The sequence below is a fragment of the Rhamphochromis longiceps genome, linkage group LG22 (genome assembly GCF_057381845.1).
Source record: "Rhamphochromis longiceps isolate RC_006_pf linkage group LG22, R_longiceps_female_GT1.1, whole genome shotgun sequence".
NCBI classification, from domain to species: Eukaryota; Metazoa; Chordata; class Actinopteri; order Cichliformes; family Cichlidae; genus Rhamphochromis; species Rhamphochromis longiceps.
Window position 1 is genome coordinate 10696901 of NC_140577.1, and position 20724 is coordinate 10717624.

The 20724-nt window shown below is 39.9% G+C and overlaps 1 protein-coding gene across 1 annotated transcript in view; it reads left to right on the forward strand.

The window, feature by feature from the left end:
- sdc2 (syndecan 2) overlaps nucleotides 1–20724 on the forward strand; it is a 44459-nt gene that overhangs the window by 16071 nt on the left and 7664 nt on the right. Inside the window, exons 2-3 of the mRNA XM_085395385.1 lie at nucleotides 19154–19268; nucleotides 20037–20209. Coding sequence (XP_085251511.1) covers nucleotides 19154–19268; nucleotides 20037–20209 — 288 coding nt within the window. The remainder of the gene's footprint in view (nucleotides 1–19153; nucleotides 19269–20036; nucleotides 20210–20724) is intronic.

The following is a 20724-nucleotide window of genomic DNA, read 5'->3' on the forward strand; positions in this document are numbered from 1 at the left end:
AGCTTGAAAGACCGCATTCATCCCTTTCCAGTGAGCTGACTGACAGACCGACTACCTGCTGGAAGAAATGAGTGTATGTACAGTATACGCGTTGGTTGAAAGAAAGATTGAAGGCCATGCATGTGCACACTGCATGAAGAGGTCGTTGAAAGGGTCAAAGCAACTCTGATTATGGCATGGACTTTGAATGTGCTGAATCCATATATGACAAAATGAAATAGCTGCCTGGCTCAGTTTCAACATTTATTTCCTTTTACATTTTGCACCTGTGTAGAAGGTTTGGATAGTTGCATTTTAATCATATAAACTCGTGTTTTCTCATCTGTATATGCTCATTTGATTTCATAATACTTCACCTTTCATCAGGGAAGAATTGGTATGAAAGCGTAGCAGGGTTTTTCCACCTCAATTCACTAAGCTGTACTGAATTTATTTAGATGCTACACTGCCAGGTCAAGACGTTGCGTCTAGGTGGCTAAGTTTGTTTAATCTAGTCTGTCTGTGGATGTCTGCACAACCAAATGTATTTAATTATTTAACAGTGTAATGTTCCTAAAGAAGAGAGCCGAGGGTTAAATGCATTGCAGTCGGACACAATGAAAGAAAAGAAATAAGTGATTACTTTCAGGGTATATTAAGATCCTTAAAAAAAAATCTGACTTAGCTTCGAATGCTAGAGACATTCAGTACAGCTGCAGCTCATACAGGAGTTCATTTTCATTGAAACTGGATGAATAGTTTAGTGGCCAGCTGAAAATTACTCACCTACCCCAATTTAAGCAACTTTTGCTAAAATTCAGCGGTAATTATGTATTTTTGGTTGAGTCTATTTTATGAAAACTAGACTCAACCAACAATTGTGTTGTTTGAGTTTTCAGTGTACTGTGTTCATCCAAAATTGGAAAAATTTATGTATTTTGGCTGTAGACCAACTTGTCCAACAATGGATATGCGACACTTCAAAAGTATATATATGCCTGTGTGTTCTTGTGTATATCAAAGGCATTGTACTGACGGTGTGTTTTTTCCTGTGGCACAGGTGTGTGTGTGTGTGTGTGTCTGCGTGTATGTACATGCACAGCCGAGATTTATAGCAAACAGCCTGATATATCTCAGCTTGGGAACAATTGAGAAGCTTTTGAAGTTCTTATTGTTGTTGGCAAATGCAACTCCATTTACCTATGACTATAAGTAAAATATAATTCGATTCATCTGTCACTTTGTGTGATACTCACTCACTTTAAATGTTGTGGTAGTCAGCCCACTTTGAGAATTAACTTTATTTTGTTTCATTAAACAGTTAAAGTTCAGTTTGTTGAGCTTGAGATCAGTGTCTCCAGTTTAGTCAACAAGTCGTAAATCTGGTGAGATCATAAAAGGATCGTTCTGGCAGCATGTTACACCAGCAATAATTAATTTTTCTTGCGTAGACTGCTGATCATTTGTCAGAATGGAGATGGAGTGGTACGATATCAAATAGCAGAAGTGCAAAATTGTGCATCAGTGAAACATTGCTGACGGCAAAGAGGTGGGGTTTCTACAGAATTTTCTTCATAGCTATAGCTACACTTTTATTTATCCACCCGATCATTTAGTACAGGGTGATAACGAAATCAGCAATGATGCTTAAACATCTTAGTCTCTAATACTACTCTCAATATGAAAAGGGATGCTGCAATCAGCTACGTTTAGTATTGATTTAAATGTCTGTTATTTGTGTAATTGTGTAGTCAGTGACTATCACACTGCTTGAGTTTCAGCGAAAGATTGCAGTTATTGTGTATAATTTAAGCAACTTGTGTAAATCTAGCTGTGATAATGCACACTTGAAGGCATGCAAACATGGACTTCTATCAGAAGCGATATGTTAACATCACCTTCTGTATATATTTCTGTTATCCAGATCGTAAAACATCACTAAGATGAAGCAGAACGGTGTGTTAAAGTGTTGAGATATTTACTCATGCTTACCCTGCATGGGGGCAAAAAATTTTTTTAATTTGGTGTAATTTGTCTAGATGAGGCAGTCTGAAGATGAGGCTATCTTGTTTTTTGTTCTCCACCATAAAGTCTAAATTTCCTCTCAGTAATAGATCATCACATAGACTGTGACAGCACTGAGCAGCTCCTTCAGTGGGAGACTGCGGCACCCACGGTGTGGGACGGAGAGATTTCGCAGGTCTTTCCTCCCCACTGCTGTCAGACTCCATAATAAAGACTTTAACTGATCAAGCACACACATCCATACATATGCAATAATACTAAGTGCAATAATCCTTTCTGTCATCGTTGTATTTTTACTCAGTTGTATATAGTATTTGTATTTGTATTCTATTTTTATCTTATTGTATATTTATTTTATTTTATTCTACTGTATATAGTATTTTATTTTATTCTATTCTGTACAGCTGTGTACTGTATTTATTCTTATTGTATTCTAATTTTTGCCTCATAACTTTTGCACTGTCCACTTCCTGCTGTGACAAAACAAATTTCCCACGTGTGGGACTAATAAAGGTTATCTTATCTTATCACTGAGGTGGAAAAAAACCCCAACAACGATTGTTTCTGATGGCTGGAGGGGCCTGACTAATTCAGTTATATGTGTGTGATGTTTTGTACTTCTACTGTAGGACTCGATTGAATGAGAAACCTAACGTTAAAAAAAACATTTTTTTTCCTCTAGATCATATCTAAATAAAAGCATCTATCCAGAGGCTGAGGCATTTATAGCTTTTAGTGGATGTTAATATTTAACTGTTGATTTTTATTCCCTCTCGCTTTTACAACTGTAAGGGACATTGATTGATAGCAGTGTTAAGTATTTTGACATACACAGTGAGAACCTGCCTCTGTGTGTATGTGCTGCATGTATTTATGTATTAACTAGGTGGTCCCAAATTTCCCACCTATTATTTCTAGCTACCCACCCTGACGTAGCAGGCTAGGACCGGTCTTGACCCGCCTTCTCCAAGGTGTATAAATCCCTGCTCTGAGAAGCGTTTAAAGGGGAAATTCCCCACCAATTTCAAAATATTAATTTCAGGCCATGTTCATAGAAATTTATGTTTACAACAGTACAGTGAACTGTCTTTAATTGTCATGTTTTCCTAATCAAAATTCCAGTATCCAGCCATATTTAATTTGGAGTGATAGAAACCAGACAGTAAGCAGCAAGTTCTCACATTTGAGAGATTGATGCACTTTTTTTTCTTCTGAAATTATTAGTCAGTTGATGAAACATTTCATGTCAAGCAGCTAATCAAATAATGAACTACTTGTTCATGCACTAATAAGAATTTGGTGTGTTCTCGCTGATAAAGGAAGATAATACAATTCATTATTCTGACAGTGTATGCAACACATCACATGAAGCACATGAAGTCCAAAAATAATTGTGAAAATATTTTCCACCGTCCAGCCTGTCCTCTGAACAGGCTAATCCAAAGACATGTGATAAAGAGAGACCTGTTTTCAGTCTTGCTTTCCTTTACAGATGGTGTTGGCACAGTCTGTAAGTATTCCTCTTTCCCAGCTTTCCCACCGTGTTGTCTCTTGGCTGCTGACAGCATCCGAACACAGAACTGCTTCAGTTCAGGACCGCATGGTACTCAACCACAGCACGTATGCCTGCATCAAGAGAGCAGGAAATCTTTTGACATAGAGAGGTAGTTAAAAACTGCGTGTGCTTAAGTAGGGGTGAATGTATGCACATGTTCTTGCCCACTGAGGTGAGCATTACATACCACAGCTGAAAGATGGGAGCTTTTACAGGAAATGAGGAGGGGGGGAAGAGTTATGCATGTTCTATATTGTACTTCCTCTAATATGCACTGCAGCTCCAGGGAGAACACACGCCAAGTTAGCAACATAACTATTAATTTCCTGCTCATGCATAGACAAAAGGCTTATGTCTCATATAGTGTGCACCTGTGCCCTAAAAGTTAAGCTAAGTGAGAATTAATGCGGTGCAGGTGAAAGACTGCACCGATACAGGGCCCTGGTGCCGGATAGGTTTCATGTTGTTTTGGGAGCGAGTGAATAGAAGAGAGTTACTGAGACCTTTCAGAGACAATAGGGTTTTGTCATAATGCTTATGCTTCTCCCCAGGATATACTGCAGGCTTAGGTTATTTTGAAAGGTTGACCCAAAAGCCAAAGGTGTCCATTAAGTGAATGTAGAAACTACTTCAGTAAAATGATTCCTCTCGCTTAGTGGATCTGTGTGTTTCTGTTAATGACTGACGCTATTGCTTTTACCTGGGGATTTTTTATCTTCTTCTCCAGTCCTGCAGTCTGCTCTGAGGGACAGTCATACAAGCCTACAGTTTTGGTCCTTTAAAGTCCTTGGATTACAGCTGAAAAAAGCAACTGACTACCACAAAATGAAGGAAGAGAACTAAAAAAATATCATGGTATTAAAGCCAAAACAGCCATTGTGGGCGCATCTCGATCAATTAGAAGATTAGTTATGTGACGTAAGGATGCTTTAAAACTTAACAGAGGAAGCTAATCTGCCCCATTTAGTTTATAAGTGAGTAGTTTTGGAATATGAACAGCTTAAAAATCAGACTGACCAAGTAATCGTCTTCCCTTTCAGTAGACGGTTGAAGTGTTGGTAAAACTTTATTTTCTACTCTTGTTAAACACGTGGAGTCTCTCTTACAGCAGTTCACCGTTGTGTACACATGGCTCAGCTCCATTTTAAGAGCCTTTAAGTGGCTTGAGCCTCTGATATGTGGTGTTCATGTTATGGGCTGTGCAATCACTTCCAGCTAAATGGAGAAACTCCGGATTGTTCACATGGTGCTGATTAGTGGTTTTTGGGTTACTATCTTTCAGATAGAGAATATGAAACCTGTTTTATATAATGCACTTAAAATACCCTCGCTTACTCCATTTGCTCTTTTCGCTGCTGAACGCAAGATTATTTCTGAAGCTTCATATTTCTCTCCAGTCTGAAGGGAGCAGGGCTGTTCTGCCGAAGCAAATCTTACAGTTTCACCGTTTCTCTGCACAAGAGATGACTAGAAGGTAGAGCAGGGCGATATGGCCAAAAATATTTATCACGATATATATTTGAAAATTTGCGATAACGATATAACCGACGATATAATTGATGCGAGACAAAATACAACTCCACAACATTACTAGTGCAAAAAGACAACCTTCCATTTATTTTCACATAAACAAGAAGCTGGTTTTTATGTACATTAAAGCTTTATAAAAATTTAACAGTGCAAATGCAAATTCCTTGCTGAAAGTTTAACCAAAAGGCATTTCCAGTAGAAATGGGCTGACATATCCTGAGCATAACCATGTATAATATCCACTGAAGTTAAAAAGAGGTGCTTTGCAACATTAAACTGCAGTGTGCAGTACGCATTTTTCGGACCATAAGGTGCACGGGATTATAAGGCACATTAAGCGAAACAAAGCAGTCAGATAAATCAAACTTTATTAAACTCATTCTTCTTGCTTCCTCCACTTCTGTACCATTGATTCATTAATGTTGAATTCTCTGGCAGCTGCTCTATTCCCATGTTGTTGCAGTATATTAATGACTAACCTCGTATTGTGGATGGATTATCTCAGTTGTTCTCCTGACTGAAGTTTGGTCCGTTTACAGCATCCTGCCATGCGATTGCATTTGTCTCTAACCATGAAGAACCTTCACGTTAACTTTTATAAGTGGAAAAGTGTTAGTGTTCGTCCTCCAGCTTCACTGTTTATGTTATACTAACATAGCTGTGTCGCTAGCGATCACGTAGCACATCATTATATACCAGCTAGCCCAACTTCAGTAACCCTACAAACATCACTGCTGTTTAGTTTCCTGTCTTCATTTATGTTGGAAGTGATAGCAGAGCTGTACGTTTGATTTTTTTCAGAAATCTCTCAGTCAGAACATGCAATATCATGCTTAGGTAACTAGCGAAACTAGCGAGCTAACTTCCGCTAGCTTCCTGCTAACTTCTAACTCCGTTAAATGTAATAACTTTTGTTTTCATGGATGCCTGGAAGTTAAACTTTATAGTTACACCTGGTAAAGCAGCAATGCTGATCGTTTTATTAAAGATGAAAGAATTTAGACAGTTTTTAACTCTAAGTGATGCTGCAGTGTTGTTTGACCTGAAGTATACGGAGTTTAGGACCCAGATTACTCCCAGATTTAAGAGCATCTTAGTCCGACAAATACGACAATAACAACGGCCGCTTGCATGTTCTGCAAAAAAAATGTGCTTTGTTGTGTATCTGACGGACAAACACCAAACCAGTTCCACATCACGGAAGTTGCACCATTTTTACAAACCAATTCTGGTTCATCTGTTTCACTCAACAATCGGCCATGTGCGTATGAAAACAAAGGCACCGCGCATGCGCGTTTTACTCCCATTCTATCGCGATATTTCATTTTCCTATCGTTGCCTAACATTATACCGGTATTACCGTGAACGGTATAATATGGCCCAGCCCTACTAGAAGGTAAAACTCATTTTCCAGTGCGTAGAGTTTCATAGTTGACAAAGAATCTAGACTTTCCCGTGCATATCAGAGGCCATTTACCGGAGTGGAGAATTTTCCCCAATTCCCACCCGGTGGCCATATAAGCACGGGAGTTATAGTAGAGAAGGAGTGATTCAGTCAAGGGAGAGCAGCAGTGCTCACTCGGCCTGGGAATCTGCAAAGCTCCTTCTTGTCCAAAAGGCAGTGAAGAAGAAAAAAAAAAAAGCCAGTTACGGTCCATGAGCGTGGATACCACAGCACTGAGGTATTTCTAAATAGAGCCATGTTGAAGCCACATGAGCTCCACATTGTTCCCCTCATTATAAGTTGTGGAAAGCGCAGAGGGGCAAATTTCACAGTGAGAAGGTTTACATTAACTTTACATTAAATGTGATCACTGCTCCAAGAGAAGCCAGTTGACAGGATCAGACAGCCTTTAATTACAGTGCTGAAATATTTAGCGGTCTGAGATGAAGTAACTCGGCTGTAATGTGTGCACAGCACGTGAGAGAATCAATATTCTTACACTGATGCAGCCACAGAGACCCATAATTGCAACACTTCAGTGAGCAGTCACTTTTTAAAATACGCTGATTTCTCACAATTTTAGGGGATTGGACTGTGTTTCATATTAGTGGTGGGGTTCTTTCATCTTTTTTTTTGGGGGGGGGGGGGGGGGGGGGGGACTATGAAATTGACTTTCTTCCTGTTGGGAATACTGGGTAGGAAATCAGACTCACTCCAAACAGAGGTGCATGTGGCTTTGGTTCAAAAGCAGCATGTTATTGTAGGTAGGAGCCCACGTGTGCAGTTTGCATGGTACGAGCTAGAGTAATAAACTCTGGCAGCTGTGTTTGAAAGTAGCAATTAAATCCCTGCTGCCAGAAGGTGTTCATTGTTAGTGGGAGTTGTCGGAATGAACTTTGACTCGCTTTTGTTTGTTCTCGAAGAAACATGGCAGCCCTTCAAGGCTTCAGTTAGGCAAGATGGTGGCTCTAGCTAAAATAAATGGCATACAAAAGGCAACAGGCATACAACTGACATGATGCTAATGAGTAGCTGGTGTCATCAGTTTAGTTTAGCATATTAAGAGGCCTCAAACGAAAGTGAAAAAAGTAATTTTTGAGCTGATGATGATGCTTTCTGGGGACATGATCACTGATGTTTTTCACCTACAAATTCTAATGATATTCCAGTCAATAGATTTTAAGTTTTACGCTAAAAATACCACACAGTGTATGTTGCCATCATCACTAGGTTTCATTTTCTTGGTAACAGTAATGTCCGTATATAATTCTACAGTAAGGTATAAGCTCTTTCACTGGACTTTGACATACACGTCACTAGCATGTCCATAAAAATCACCTAATTCAACATTTCACATCCTGTTCGTCAAGAAAAATCCCTCCAAAAGCAGGCAGTTTTAATCTGAGATACCCTCTCTGTAGGCAGAAAATGTTCTCACTGTGCAGCGAAGAGTTACAGTAGCTGATCTGTCGTATTTCAGAAATCAGTGTGTTTGCTGAGCAGCAGAGGCTGAGGAAGTCAGGCGACACCTGCATGGAGCAGCAGCACTCGCAGAATGACTGCCTCGCTCGATTGTTCCACAGTTCAGAGCCATTTCCTTAATCTTTTATAGGGACATAAAGTTGTAGAAGGCTGCGCTCATCCTTTTTAATGGTAGTATGCAAGAAAGGGTACAGTATGAAGAGTGGAAGGGCAGCTCATATTTTTTGCAACCCTTTGAGCCTCTCATCCTGAACTTCACAGAATAGCTTTTGAAGATATTCAAGCCCACTTAGTAAGGATACCTCTTGAGTTCTTACACACAGGTCTGTACTCACTTGAAAAAATAAGCAAGTAAAAAATCTTTTCAAACATTACAAACTTGTATTGTGATGAATGATTATTTCATGCATTGCAAATGTGTGATTCATTAATGAGATGTCAAATGTTTTTGAGTCTCTGGTGCAAAGAAATGAGCAATTCTTTGGGCAAAGAAGTCTGTGTTAGTAAGTTATTCTTTGGTGTTTGTCGTTATGCTATGATTTGGTCAGCAGTAGAATAAAATAAAATAAAAATCTTTTAATTGCATTTAGCAGTGGGTTTTAGTTGTTGGAAGGCCGTGATCTTTCCCACAGTGCATCATAGAGCGAACATCCCTGGTAGCTTGACTTGGAAACCATTCTCGCTCCAGCCACCCATCTTATGGGGGCGGGGGGAAGGCGGGGCTTGAGCCCCATGGAATGTACTGTATGCCTTTCTGTGTCAGACAGTTGTTTGTTTTGGAATGGGAGACGATGTGAATCTGAGCCCGATGCACCCACATGCTGTCCTTGTGCTCAGGTTGTTGAGGGTGGGGGCCTTTCACCTACAAGGGCAATGTGATCTCATCCTTCAGGGGCAGTGAGACATTTAAATGCAGGGGAGGGAGGGAGGGAGGGGGTTGGGAACAGCAGCAAGTATTTTTTCCGAGATGTCAAATTCATCAAATTTATTTTCTGCTTACCAAAAAAAATCTCTTAAATATTCTACGCACATTGGAAGGAATAATTTTGAGCAATTTAAAGGTCAAAATGGCAATATAGGCAGCATTTTGATGTCTCTCATACATACAACTGTAATCTTCAGTTACTAGATCAAAAGTGGATGCTTATGTCATTACGTGATGAGGCAACTCATAGAGAAGTTGATGCGAAAACTCCATAAATGTCAACTCCAGACTGTTGCTCTCTTTCTTATTTCCTCTCTGTCGGCCTCACTCCCACCCACACATGCTCTCACACACATGCTCACAGCGACTGTAACCCACCGCAACTCAGCTGGAATAGCTCCAGACCTTTAGGGCTCAGAGAGAGTTTGATTTGTGTTGACTTCCTGCAGGAACTCCCCCTCTCCTCAGCCCACAGCTCAAAGACTATCAATTAGTTCCTTATTATGATCCCTGGGAGGGCAATAAAAGTTAGAGTGGGTTCAAAAGAGCACAAAGGCAGGCAGGCAGACAGACACATGCCCCCCCCCCACGCACATGTGCGCGCGCACACACACACTCTTAACCTTTTTTGACCAGTCAGTGTTAGAGGTACAGTTGGACATCCTCACTGGCAGTCCTGTGGGTGGCTGTTACTGCCTCTCCTTCCTATTTACATTTTCCAAACAATGCTCACCGCCCACATACATGACTCACAGAGACCTGTTTTCTGTCCATCTTTGCTGTCAGCTTGTTAAACCTTCAGCAGGTGTTTGTGGGACCAGTGTGATGTTTGGATGTGTTGTGCTATTGGGGGAACATATATCATTTGCTTTGAGTATTTGAAACAGTAGCTCAAGGTAACTGGTGGTAGAGGTGAGAGGTGTATTTGAGGTTAAAAAAGAATAAATAAGCATAATAATTTATTGCTAGTTATCACACTAAAGCTGCATTTTGTGTGTTGTTTTTTTTTCTGATTTCCTCTACACTAAAAGTTCTGCCAGTGTGTAATAATTTATCTCACTGCTTCAAGGTATTATAAAATGTCCCTCGCTGTAGTTAGATAAATTATCATAGCAACGAGCAGCCTGGTTATTAATTGTAACTAGGCTGCCTGTTGCTATAAATTGGTGGTTACTTTAATGATTAGAGAGGTCACAGCAGCTATTTTAGAAACACATATGCACACAGGTAGTGATTTAAGCAGTACAGCAAATAATTATTTTTCTATTTAAGGAAGAAAAAGGGAAAAAACAAAAACTAATCTAGACCAGAAAAATATGCTCGGCTTTAGTAAAGGGTTCAGATTTCTGCTAACACTATGACACAAAACATGATCTAACAGCTGTGGCAAAGTTCAGGACTCAATCTGAGACCGGCTGCTGTGTAAAAATTGATTTTACTGTAAGACTGAGTCTGTGTGCAACAGCCCACCTGCCCGAGGTAGAACAGTACAGATTGTTCTTTACTCTTCTAAGTATTGTTACGGTAACTGTTGTTACCACTATAAACAGGCTCAGCTTTCTTATTTCCAGGATGCACATCCTATAGGAAACCCTATGGGGTTGCAAGTATTTAATAAACTCAGAGGAAATACTCCTGCAGTTAGCTGAAAACGGCAAACACAATTTCAGCCTCTGCTGCGGAAATTCACAAAGCAGATATAAATCATGCCTCATAAATGATTGTCCTGAAGGAAAAGTTGATGTTATTGCCCCCCCCCCCCCCCCCCCCCCCCCCTGCCTTCAGAACTGCCTTCATTCTTCATGGCAATGATTCAACAAGGTGCTGGACACATTCCAGAGATTTTATTCCTTATTGACGTGATGGCACTGTGCAGTCGCTGCATATTTGTCAGCGCTATTGGAATGAGATCTGGTGACTGTGGAGTCCATTTCAGTACAGCGAATGAACAGTTGTGTTGAAGAAACCAGTTTGAGATCATTTGTGCTTAATGACATGGTGCATTATCCTACTGGAAGAACTGCCAAGAAATTGTCCCCCACACCATCATACCCCCTCCACCAATAGCCTGAACTATTGATACAAGGCAGGTTGGTGTTTTGCTGCTGTAGCTCATCTGCTCCAAGGTTTTGATGTGTTGTGCATTCAGATCTTCTGCATAGCTTGGTTGCAATGAGTGGCTACTTAACTTCCTGTTTCCTTCCTATCAGCTTGAAGCAGTCTGGCCATTTTCCTCTGACCTCTGATGCCAAAAACATCAAAACTGCTTTTCTTTGTGTAAACCCTAGAGATGTTTAAGTGAGGAAAACAACACTTAGATCACATTTCTTTCTCATTTTGATGCTCGGTTTGAACTCTATCAGGTCATCTTGCATTAAGTTGGTGCATGATTGGCTGCTTAGATATTTGTGTTAACAACCAGATGAATGGGTGTGCCTAATCAAATGGCTAGTTGAGTTTTGCTGTGAATCGTGCTGCTTTTTAATTGTAGCAAAATCTTGCGGCTGTTTCTGAAAGGACTGACGATTATTATTTGTGAAGGATTAATTAAGTGTGATTCAGATATCATGACCTTACTAAACAGAATTGAGATGGTAACCAACTGTTGGATTTTTAATTACAGAATTTTTAGATACTAGTTTCCTTTATTGCGTTATTCTAATAATTCTCGCTATAATACTTTGCTCTATGCAGATAAAATCATCCCTTTCTGCAACAGTCTTTTGATTACGGGTGATTTATTTGTTATTGTGAAACTAACTACTTAACTGCCCTCAATTAAAGTGGATTTATCCTTAATTTTAAGGATTTAAACTGATGCAACAGGTCCCAGGACTATTACTTAGACTTCTTGACATTGGAAATAATGCCTCCACTAAGTGAATCTTTGCCTCTTCCTCTTCTTCTGCCTAAGGGTGTAGGAGGACCGCCTCGTGTGCTCCTCTCAACTTGCATTCCCTCCTTATTTCTGCTGTTTTTGTCCTGTCTGCTGTGATGAAGTCCACGATATGAAGGAGGCAGTGGGAGAAAAAGAGAGTGGGCTTGGTTTGTCGACAGGAGGGTGAAACAGGGCAGAGCACGGGTGCTGCTCAGCAGACTGTCTTGCTATATTGACCTCCTCTATTGAACTACAGCAGGCCAAGTAGAACAGATAAAGTAAAGTCCAGCAGGCCAATCTGCCATCTTTACTTTGTTAATTAGGGATTAACACACTATTTATTTCACTGTGTCTTTCTTACACACACCTGCCCTATTATTGACTTCCAGGACAGAACCAAGCCGACAGCGCGCTCCATAGAGTAAAGCTAATACAGGATACACATGAAGAATGCTGATGTTACAACATATTTCAGTAATCATGTAGTAAATTAGGACTTAAGGCTACATAGAACAATAGTTTTCATGAGTGCAGCCTTAAAGTTACTGATAGATGTTGTTTTTCCTATTTTAAACCCTTTTTTTCTTTAAATCACATATTTTTTTTTCATCCCCTGCTTTCACTGCAGAATAAATAAGAATGGCATTACTCTTCTCATGTAGCTGTCCACAAGAAAGCAAAGAAGTGTGTTTTAAGATTTCAGTCTAGCATGTCTAAGTGCTTCAAAGCCTAAACCCTTGCTGTGGAAAGCAACATCTTGAATGCTCACATCTTTTCTTTCCTTTTTCCTCTTTTTTTAAAATTTCTGTGACATGTGCATTACCTCACAAACACCCTATGAACTAAAGAACGGTAATACAACTTATAAATATAATAAATAATATAGATACACAAGTTATTCTCAGGCAAAGATGATGAATCTTATTACGTCTCAGCTCTGTGGCACAAGACGGCACATGGCAGGTTTCTAATTTGCAGCTATTTTGCTAGAAAGATGTCAAAAAGTGAAGCATCTCCATGCAGCCTAGATGACATCTAAGTACCATAATGTCTTCCAACTGCATGCTAACAAAGTACGGCATTAGGATTGCCAGTCTCAGATAATTATCAAGTTATTGTCGGTGCATTTCCCCACATCCTCCAACTCTGAAACACAGCAAACCTTTAAGAGCCACTTAACATTTAAATTTGTCCAATAATAAATCATTAATATGATGTAGCGCGCTTCACCAGTGTAAATTTGCTCCCTGAAACAATGTCTAATAAAAGAAAGGAAATGTATTAAGCTGAAGGAATATCTGAAAGTGGCTAGTGTAAGTGCATATACTCTAGACATTCTGATTAAATATTGAGAAGGTACTCCTGTAAAGCACAAAGACGTGAAGTACAACGACAGTGCTTGAAAAGCAGAGTTTTTTTCCCCTCTCTTTGGTAGTTCTTTTGCAGGCACCTTGCAGTTCTGTGGTATACTTAAAAAATTGTTAAGAACCAGAGAAAGCGTCAGACCAGCGAGGAAAGATCTGAGACGTTGTCTGTCTGCCGGCCCCTGTGCACTTGTTTTCCACATTTTCTTCTCTCTGAAGTTGGTGTTATGATGTGTGTGTCTGTGTATTCGTCTCGCGCCTTCAAGATGTGAGGGCTGGATGAGTGTGTGTGTGTGTTCCTGTGTTGGCACATGCGTGTGTCCCATGGGCTCTTTCATGGACACGCATATGCTTGTGTGAGTGTCTGCATTCCGTTGAGGAACAATATTTCCCCTGGCCTGAATTGAAGTTGAGCTAATATTTGTTGTGTTTGGGGAGAGAGCAGTGTGTCAACAGTAGAAAGTGAGGACCCAGGCACAGATGAGATGGCTCCATTTCACCCATGTATCCTCTAATTCTTACTGTCCCGTCTCTTATAGAAAAAGAGAGGTGCAAATATGCCTTAAAAACCCTGCTAGACATGGACTTAGCAATTTTTGACGAGCTTTTAGCAGGGCATCCTGAGGCTACAAACTTCTCTTCAGCAGTGGCTTATTGCCCCCTTGCCTCCCTCTCTCTTTTCTCATCCTCTCCCTCATTTGTTCACCACTACCCTCCCTTTTATCATCACTCTCCTCTGTCATTGCCCTCCTTCTCTGTCATCTGTTTTGCACAATCCTAGTCTCAAGATCTTCATGCAGTCGTTGGATGTATAGGTTAACCAGACAGAGTGACAGGAAAATGCAGCCGGACAGACCTCCTGCTGGCCTATTAGTTCATTATCAGGCAGAGGTGCCAGATACAGCAGCTCTTAACAACTAATAGAGCATACATTGCAAGCCACTACCTCATTACAGCAGCTCGCCCTCCTTTTTGCTTGCCTTCATTTGCTCTGTTTTTGTCGATCCCTTTATCTTTTTGCCTTTCACTGTCTGTGAGCTTGGTCAGACTGTGTAGGATCTGCTTGTTAAGGTGTCCAAATGAGATTCTGTGTGTGTGTGTGTGTGTGTGTGTGTGTGTGTGTGTGTGTCTACAGACAGTGCCCTTGTGTGTCCCCGTTTATGGGAAGACTCTAGTTATTCACCGTGATGATAAAAAGGTTTGGATAGTTCTATCAAGGCCGTGACAGAGCCGATTTTCTCTCAAATGAATAAGACAAAAAGCCAGCAGCTCTATGGTTTGGTATTGAACCTACATTTGGTTGGTGTAAAGGGTCAAGTATTTTATAACTCTTGATGAACAGCAACCTCTGAAGCCACAACTGTTTACTTTAGTGGCAGTGCCAACCTTCACAGGGTACTGGTTATACTACACGATGCAACAAGGAATGTATAACTGAATACTTCTTTCTTAGAAGGCCAACTTTTTATTTGTAACGGAAAGATTATGGTTCTCAGAAAAGTAAATATTCTCGTTGTAAAGTTCAAAAGATTAGTAATGTCAGTGTGGGCATGGTCTGGATTAAAGTACAAGGCATCGCCTCCACTAACACCAATTTGACTTGCTGCTGCAGTGAGACTCAGACAGACCTTTTGCGCTATACTATCACACGACGTTGCATGGCCATTAGGGCTGCCACGATTAGTCGACTAGTCACGATTACGTCGACTATCAAAATCGTCGACGACTGATTTAATAGTCGACGCGTCGTTTGAAGCTTTGTAAGATCCCAAAAGACGCAGGAATAAGTAGCAGGATTTAAGAGTGTAATAACGGACTGAAACAGAAGATGGCAGCACTGCATGTACAAGGATGCCAGCTGCCGTTAAACCCCGAAGAAGAAGACTGTGTCCCAGAATTCATAGCGCGGCCCATCGCGGCCCTGCTCAGTTTCCGACAATGGCGGCAGCTAGTTAGTTTTAATATTACTCTTATTATTCTTTCTGGGCCACAAAATAAACGTTTAACATATTTTCAGGCGAGAATGTAGCTGTGTAAACCTCAAATATCTGCTCAGTTTATCAAGACACCGCATATTTTCAAAAGCGCTCCGACGTTTTCGGAGACGTCTGTTACCCACTAGCTCCATAGCGAGCCGGGGGCTAGGTCACTAGAGCCGTGAGAACACCGGACTCTGGGCAAATCGTTTTCAAACCCACCGCCGTCTTTCGCTACTCAGGTTAAACATGATATATTAGTCACTTAGATAACTTACAAATGTTATTGTTTGGCTTTTTTCAGTATTTTATTTGTTCCTGAGTAAATCGGTTTGTCTGAGATTAAAGTTATAGTTTTTACACAGCTGAATAAACGTCAAGCAGACAGCTGATTATCAGAAGTGTGAGATGCTCAAGAATTTACTCCGGTGTCCTGTTATATTTTAGATAGCAAGGAGTTTATTAAACTTCACCGAGACAATCTGCAAATTTCATTAAAATTTAATAAACTATCATCTTGTCTTTATTTTTAGTTAGCACATACCTGAAACACTTAAAGCTGTAAGCTAATGATAGTTATATAAGAGCAGATGCTGCTGGTGCAATAAGCTGTAGTTTTACGTCCAATGGATGATGATCTGATTAGTCGACTAATCGCAAAAATAATCGGTGACTAGTCGACTATCAAAACAATCGTTTGTGGCAGCCCTAATGGCCATACATCAAAAATTGAACCAGGCTCATATCAGGGCATAGGTGCACGCGACTGTACCCGAAGAAGGCAGGTATTCAGTACTTCTATTAACACCAAGCAGAGTAAATAGCACCCTGTGAAAAGAGTATACTGATATTGCTTTGGATTATAGACTGAATTACTACTGGTCTAATTTTTTCTTTTCACTGAAATTTTACATTAGTCTTCGGATTTCTTATTTCTTATTCTTACTTATTTCCAATTTTTCTGATTTAATCGGTACTTTTTGAGCAAAAGGACAGTATATTGGTTTCTGGGTTTATAAGAAGTAATCTTTAAATTGATCTTTTGCTGTGTAATAGATGGCTTTATGAAATTGTTGCTAAAAGTTGCTAAGTTGGATAGTTCCTATTAGATCCTTATCACTACCCCTTCCTGCACTCAATCCTTTTTACAGCACTATGGGACTTTTTAGGTAACTGTTGCTTAGACTAGAGCAGCAACACAACAGTGAAGCAATGTAATAAAAAAAAAAGTGGGCTTCTGCAAATCTGTTTGGTAGCTAGTTTTTGGTGTTTGTCCTGCTTTAGCTGGTAGCAGATTGATGTCTGGGTCAGCGTAAAGCCTGTGATAAGGGCTAAAAGCAGAAAACAAACTGTAAATGTCACTGGATTGATAAAGAGAAAGAGAGCAACGTTTATCAGGCCTGTTGTGTCTGTGCACACACTTTTCTGTGTTAGTGATAAAGTCAGCTTTATCAAGTTTATATTGTGTAGACTCACAAGAACGCATGCTTTTTAGTTTCTTTGTCTCCCTGAGTGTCAGAGTCGCTGAAGTTTATCGAGGTCAGACCTTTTCGTCCTCTCCGATCTGCACTGATTTTGTGTTGCAGTGAAGCTTGCACAGTTGATCCACTCTAATCCAAAAGCTTTGTTTACACAGTTTTGTACCTACATGTCTGAAATATAAAAGGGAAAAAAAGTCTCTACATGTCTGAAAATCTCGAGAGATTTTCCTGTCTGCTTTCGAGAGATGTGAGTGTCACTACAGTTTGATGTAGCCTTGTTGCAACCACCGTAAGCTGAAATTCTTCACAAAAAATTATTTTACCGTGTATATAGTATACTATCACAAAATATATAACAACAATTATACCCCAAGATTAAAAAAAAAAACTATAATTAGCTACTAAAATGTATATCACTTTTTGTTTTATTCATTCAAGTGTTTAACAATGTGCTCAATTGCTCACTCTAATATGTGTCTTATGTGTATTTAATTAATATTTATGAATGCTTGCATACATTTGTAAAACATGTATACTTATGCATGTGTGTGTGGCCTCAATCTCGTTAGTGGTCTTTGTCACTATTTAATCTGTGGCCTACCTCCTTTCGGTCTATTGTGCCTATATCTCCAGTGCATAAAGGCCTATGGACCCGTGGGGGAGGGGGCTGTTTGGAGGAGAAGAAAGGTTAAGATAAAGTTGCTTTGAACAAATTCGCTCTTTGATCAGGTGGTTCACTGGTGAAAGGCCTTTTTTCCACAAGTCAGTTGTGAGAGGAGAGATGGATAAACGTATTGTTCTGTTTCATCTCCCTTCTGTCTTCCTTTATCCTCTTTCACACTGCTGTGTAGTCCCTGCCTCTTTTGTTATGGAGAGTGACTGTGTGGAGTCGTGAAAGAAAGGCCAAACACATATGTGCACACAATGACTTAAAAGCAATGTGTTAGAATGCTTAGTGTAATTGGAAATGCCGAGAAACATCAGGAATGCAACTGAAAGGAAAACTTTTCCTGTCTCCTCTGCTTCCTTTAATTCATAGAAGTAAGAGCGTTTAATAAGCCAAAATGCTTGAATGTTTGTTGCTTTTAAAGTGTTTTTTGTCACTACAAGATAAATACTTTGCATTTTTGACTTCTGAGCAGCCAAAACAAGCAACTCAAACAAGCTGTGTTCAAACACGGAACATGTAAAACTGGTATAAATGAGAGGTTTTGGCCAATTTTCCTAAAAAGAAATAAAATAACAGACTTCGAGACAAGCCAATTGATTTCCTGCAGTCTAACCTGTTTTCCCCCCCTTTTATCATCATGAAAATATCTTCAGGGCAGACGTGGAGCTGTAGCAACCAGCTAAATGGTACAAAACACACAGATGCACAGCAACTATGTATAGGGGGGTCTTTTGAAAGCAGGGCTATTGTTATAAGAAGGGGCAGGACAGCCAAACACAGATTGGCGAATGGGACTTTAATACATGTTGCCATGGACACATTTATAGCTAGTCCAGTCACACACACTCAACACAACATGTACATAGCAGCGTCTAACATACTCACTTACTGATATTTTTCCCAATGTCCACCTGGTGCTGGAAAATCTCTTTTCTTATCTTATTTCCTGTTAGAATTTCAACTTACACAGCACGTCAGGAGGTGCTTTCTAAACACACATTCACTGTCAGACCGTGTTCTTTTTAGCCAATCACTCCATTAAGCCAGAACACAAACATTCCCACTACACTGGGCTGTTGTCTAGGCGATGATGCTGAGAGAGAAGCTACATGTTCTGACTGGTTAGTCATCTGTGCTTCATTGAAGTAAAAAAAAAAGAACAGGTGTCATCTACTCCAGCAGTTTAGTTCTAGTGATGCCGATGCCAGTCTGTACAGTTATGATTGATCTGTATCAGCGCTTATGATGAGCAGATTGGTAACAAGTAAATTAATAACTACATATAAGATTTGTATAACTACAGATGTTGGGGAAATCTTTTTGTTTCGCATGTCGGAAAGAAATAAAACAAAAATAAAAAGGTATCAATCTTAAAAATTGTTTACTGGCTGGGCTCTAATTTTGTGACAATGTTATCACGTTAAAGGTAGTGTAATTCTTGGCTGCTTAAGCTTAAACAAAGGGTGATATGTTAATGTATTTTATGCATATGCTGTGTTTAATATGTTGAGAATTCCTAATTCGCAGTGAAGACTGCAACCTATTATTTTAGTCTTTGTATTTCCTTCTTCAGAAATTTCACTGATAGCAGTTTTGAGTACAAAGGAGGTGTTTATTTCTGGCATTTAAAACAGTAAACAGCCAAAGTGTGCTAAAAGCAGAGTTACTAATGATTTAAACGGTACAAAAATAAAAAAAAGCTGGACACTAGGTTTTGATTTAAGCTCGTGAATGGGTGAAAACAGGATACGTGATTATGTGAAACTCCTGCATGTCAGCAGTAAATCGGATGTATAAAAAAGTCGCATGAGTCTTCAACTCCTCGTTATCTTGTTATTTTACAGATAGCACAAGCACCCAAGATTCCCTCACAGGCCGATGACTTATACCTGGATGACACAGGCTCAGGAGGGTACTACCCTGAAGATGATGATGACTTTAACTCAGGGTCTGGCTCAGGTAAGACATTTTCGCACATGCTGACGGAGTTGGGTGAAGACGCTCACTTACAGTCTTAGCAAGTAATCTCTCAGAGGCATGATGACATCCATTCTCCCGTCCACTGCTTGTAACTTTTCTGAGCTCTGAGTTGTTTTGTTAGTTTTTTTTATTAACCAGCAGACTTGAGCTGTGTCATAATTTCTTCCCCCCTCTTCTCTTTCTTTAATCACCTTCCTTTCTCGCCTTTGTCTATTCTTTGTTCGCTGCCTCTCTCTCACTCGATTTTAAATTAAGATTGCCTTGTCACTGAGACTGCTGTGGGCAAGTATGCAAATTTTACGTGTCTTTTTTATTAGTTCTTTGCTCTGCTCGCCTTAAGCACCTTTATAACACTCATTCCTTGGTCAAAAGTAACTCTATTTTTGAAGAGAGTTGTATAAATCCACAGAGAAAAGGTCAGAGTAGGTAAAAGGAGTGCAGACTGTGATCAATAACCCATTCAATACTGTACAGAGTGTATATCCTATTATTCTGCTCTGCCACTCTATGTTCTATTGGAGATTAAAACTGCAAATACATTAAAATGAATTCCACCAGTGTGAAATTAAGCAAGACAAAGTGTGTAATTCCAGACATACTGATATAATGTAAATCCATATTTTACCTCTTTGCACCCACATATCATAATCTTTACATTTTATTCTGTATTATAACATCCAGTGAAACTAACTTCCCATTAAGGATGCAGCAGGAATTACACTGACCAGATATGCGTGTTTCTTCTAGGTGGTGGTGAAGAAGCGATAGAGGAATCAGTGACTGTCACTATGGTTTATATCGAGCCCAGTGTAGGACAACCTACCCAGGATTCCACAAAAGATTTCACCCCGAGAATGGACACAGACCCGGTTAGAGAAAAATCCGGGAAGAGCATACCAAGGAAACCATTCACAACAAAGGTAAGATGTCACTTATGTCTGTGCCATAGAACTTTTATAGCACCAGACAAGAGTTTAGACGATAATGTTGCAGTTGGCCTCAAAGTGGGTGGGATTGGCAGCTGTGGTATAGGTGGGAAGGTGGGCCGTATACCAATCAGAGGCTCAGTGGATCGCTTCCCAGCTCCAACTGTCCATGTTTTGAAGTATCCTTGGGCAACTGAATCCCGAGTTGTCCCCAATGCAACATTAGAGTGTGAGTATGTGTTTGAGTGTTAGATAGAAGTGCTTAGGTGTAGATAAGAGCATTCTATGAAAGTGTGTATGGTGGGGTGAATGAGACTTTGAGTGATCAAAGTTGAGTGGAAAGGTGTGTCATTTACTACTCCCATTGTTTTAACTCACTTTGCTAAGCTAAATGCCGTTTGGGTGTTTAATTATAGCTTCAAGACATGCTCCTCAAGTACTTGCAAGGAAGCAGAAAAGATTATAGCCCTAAAAATGAGCTATTCCTTCAAGGAGACATTAAATGATTA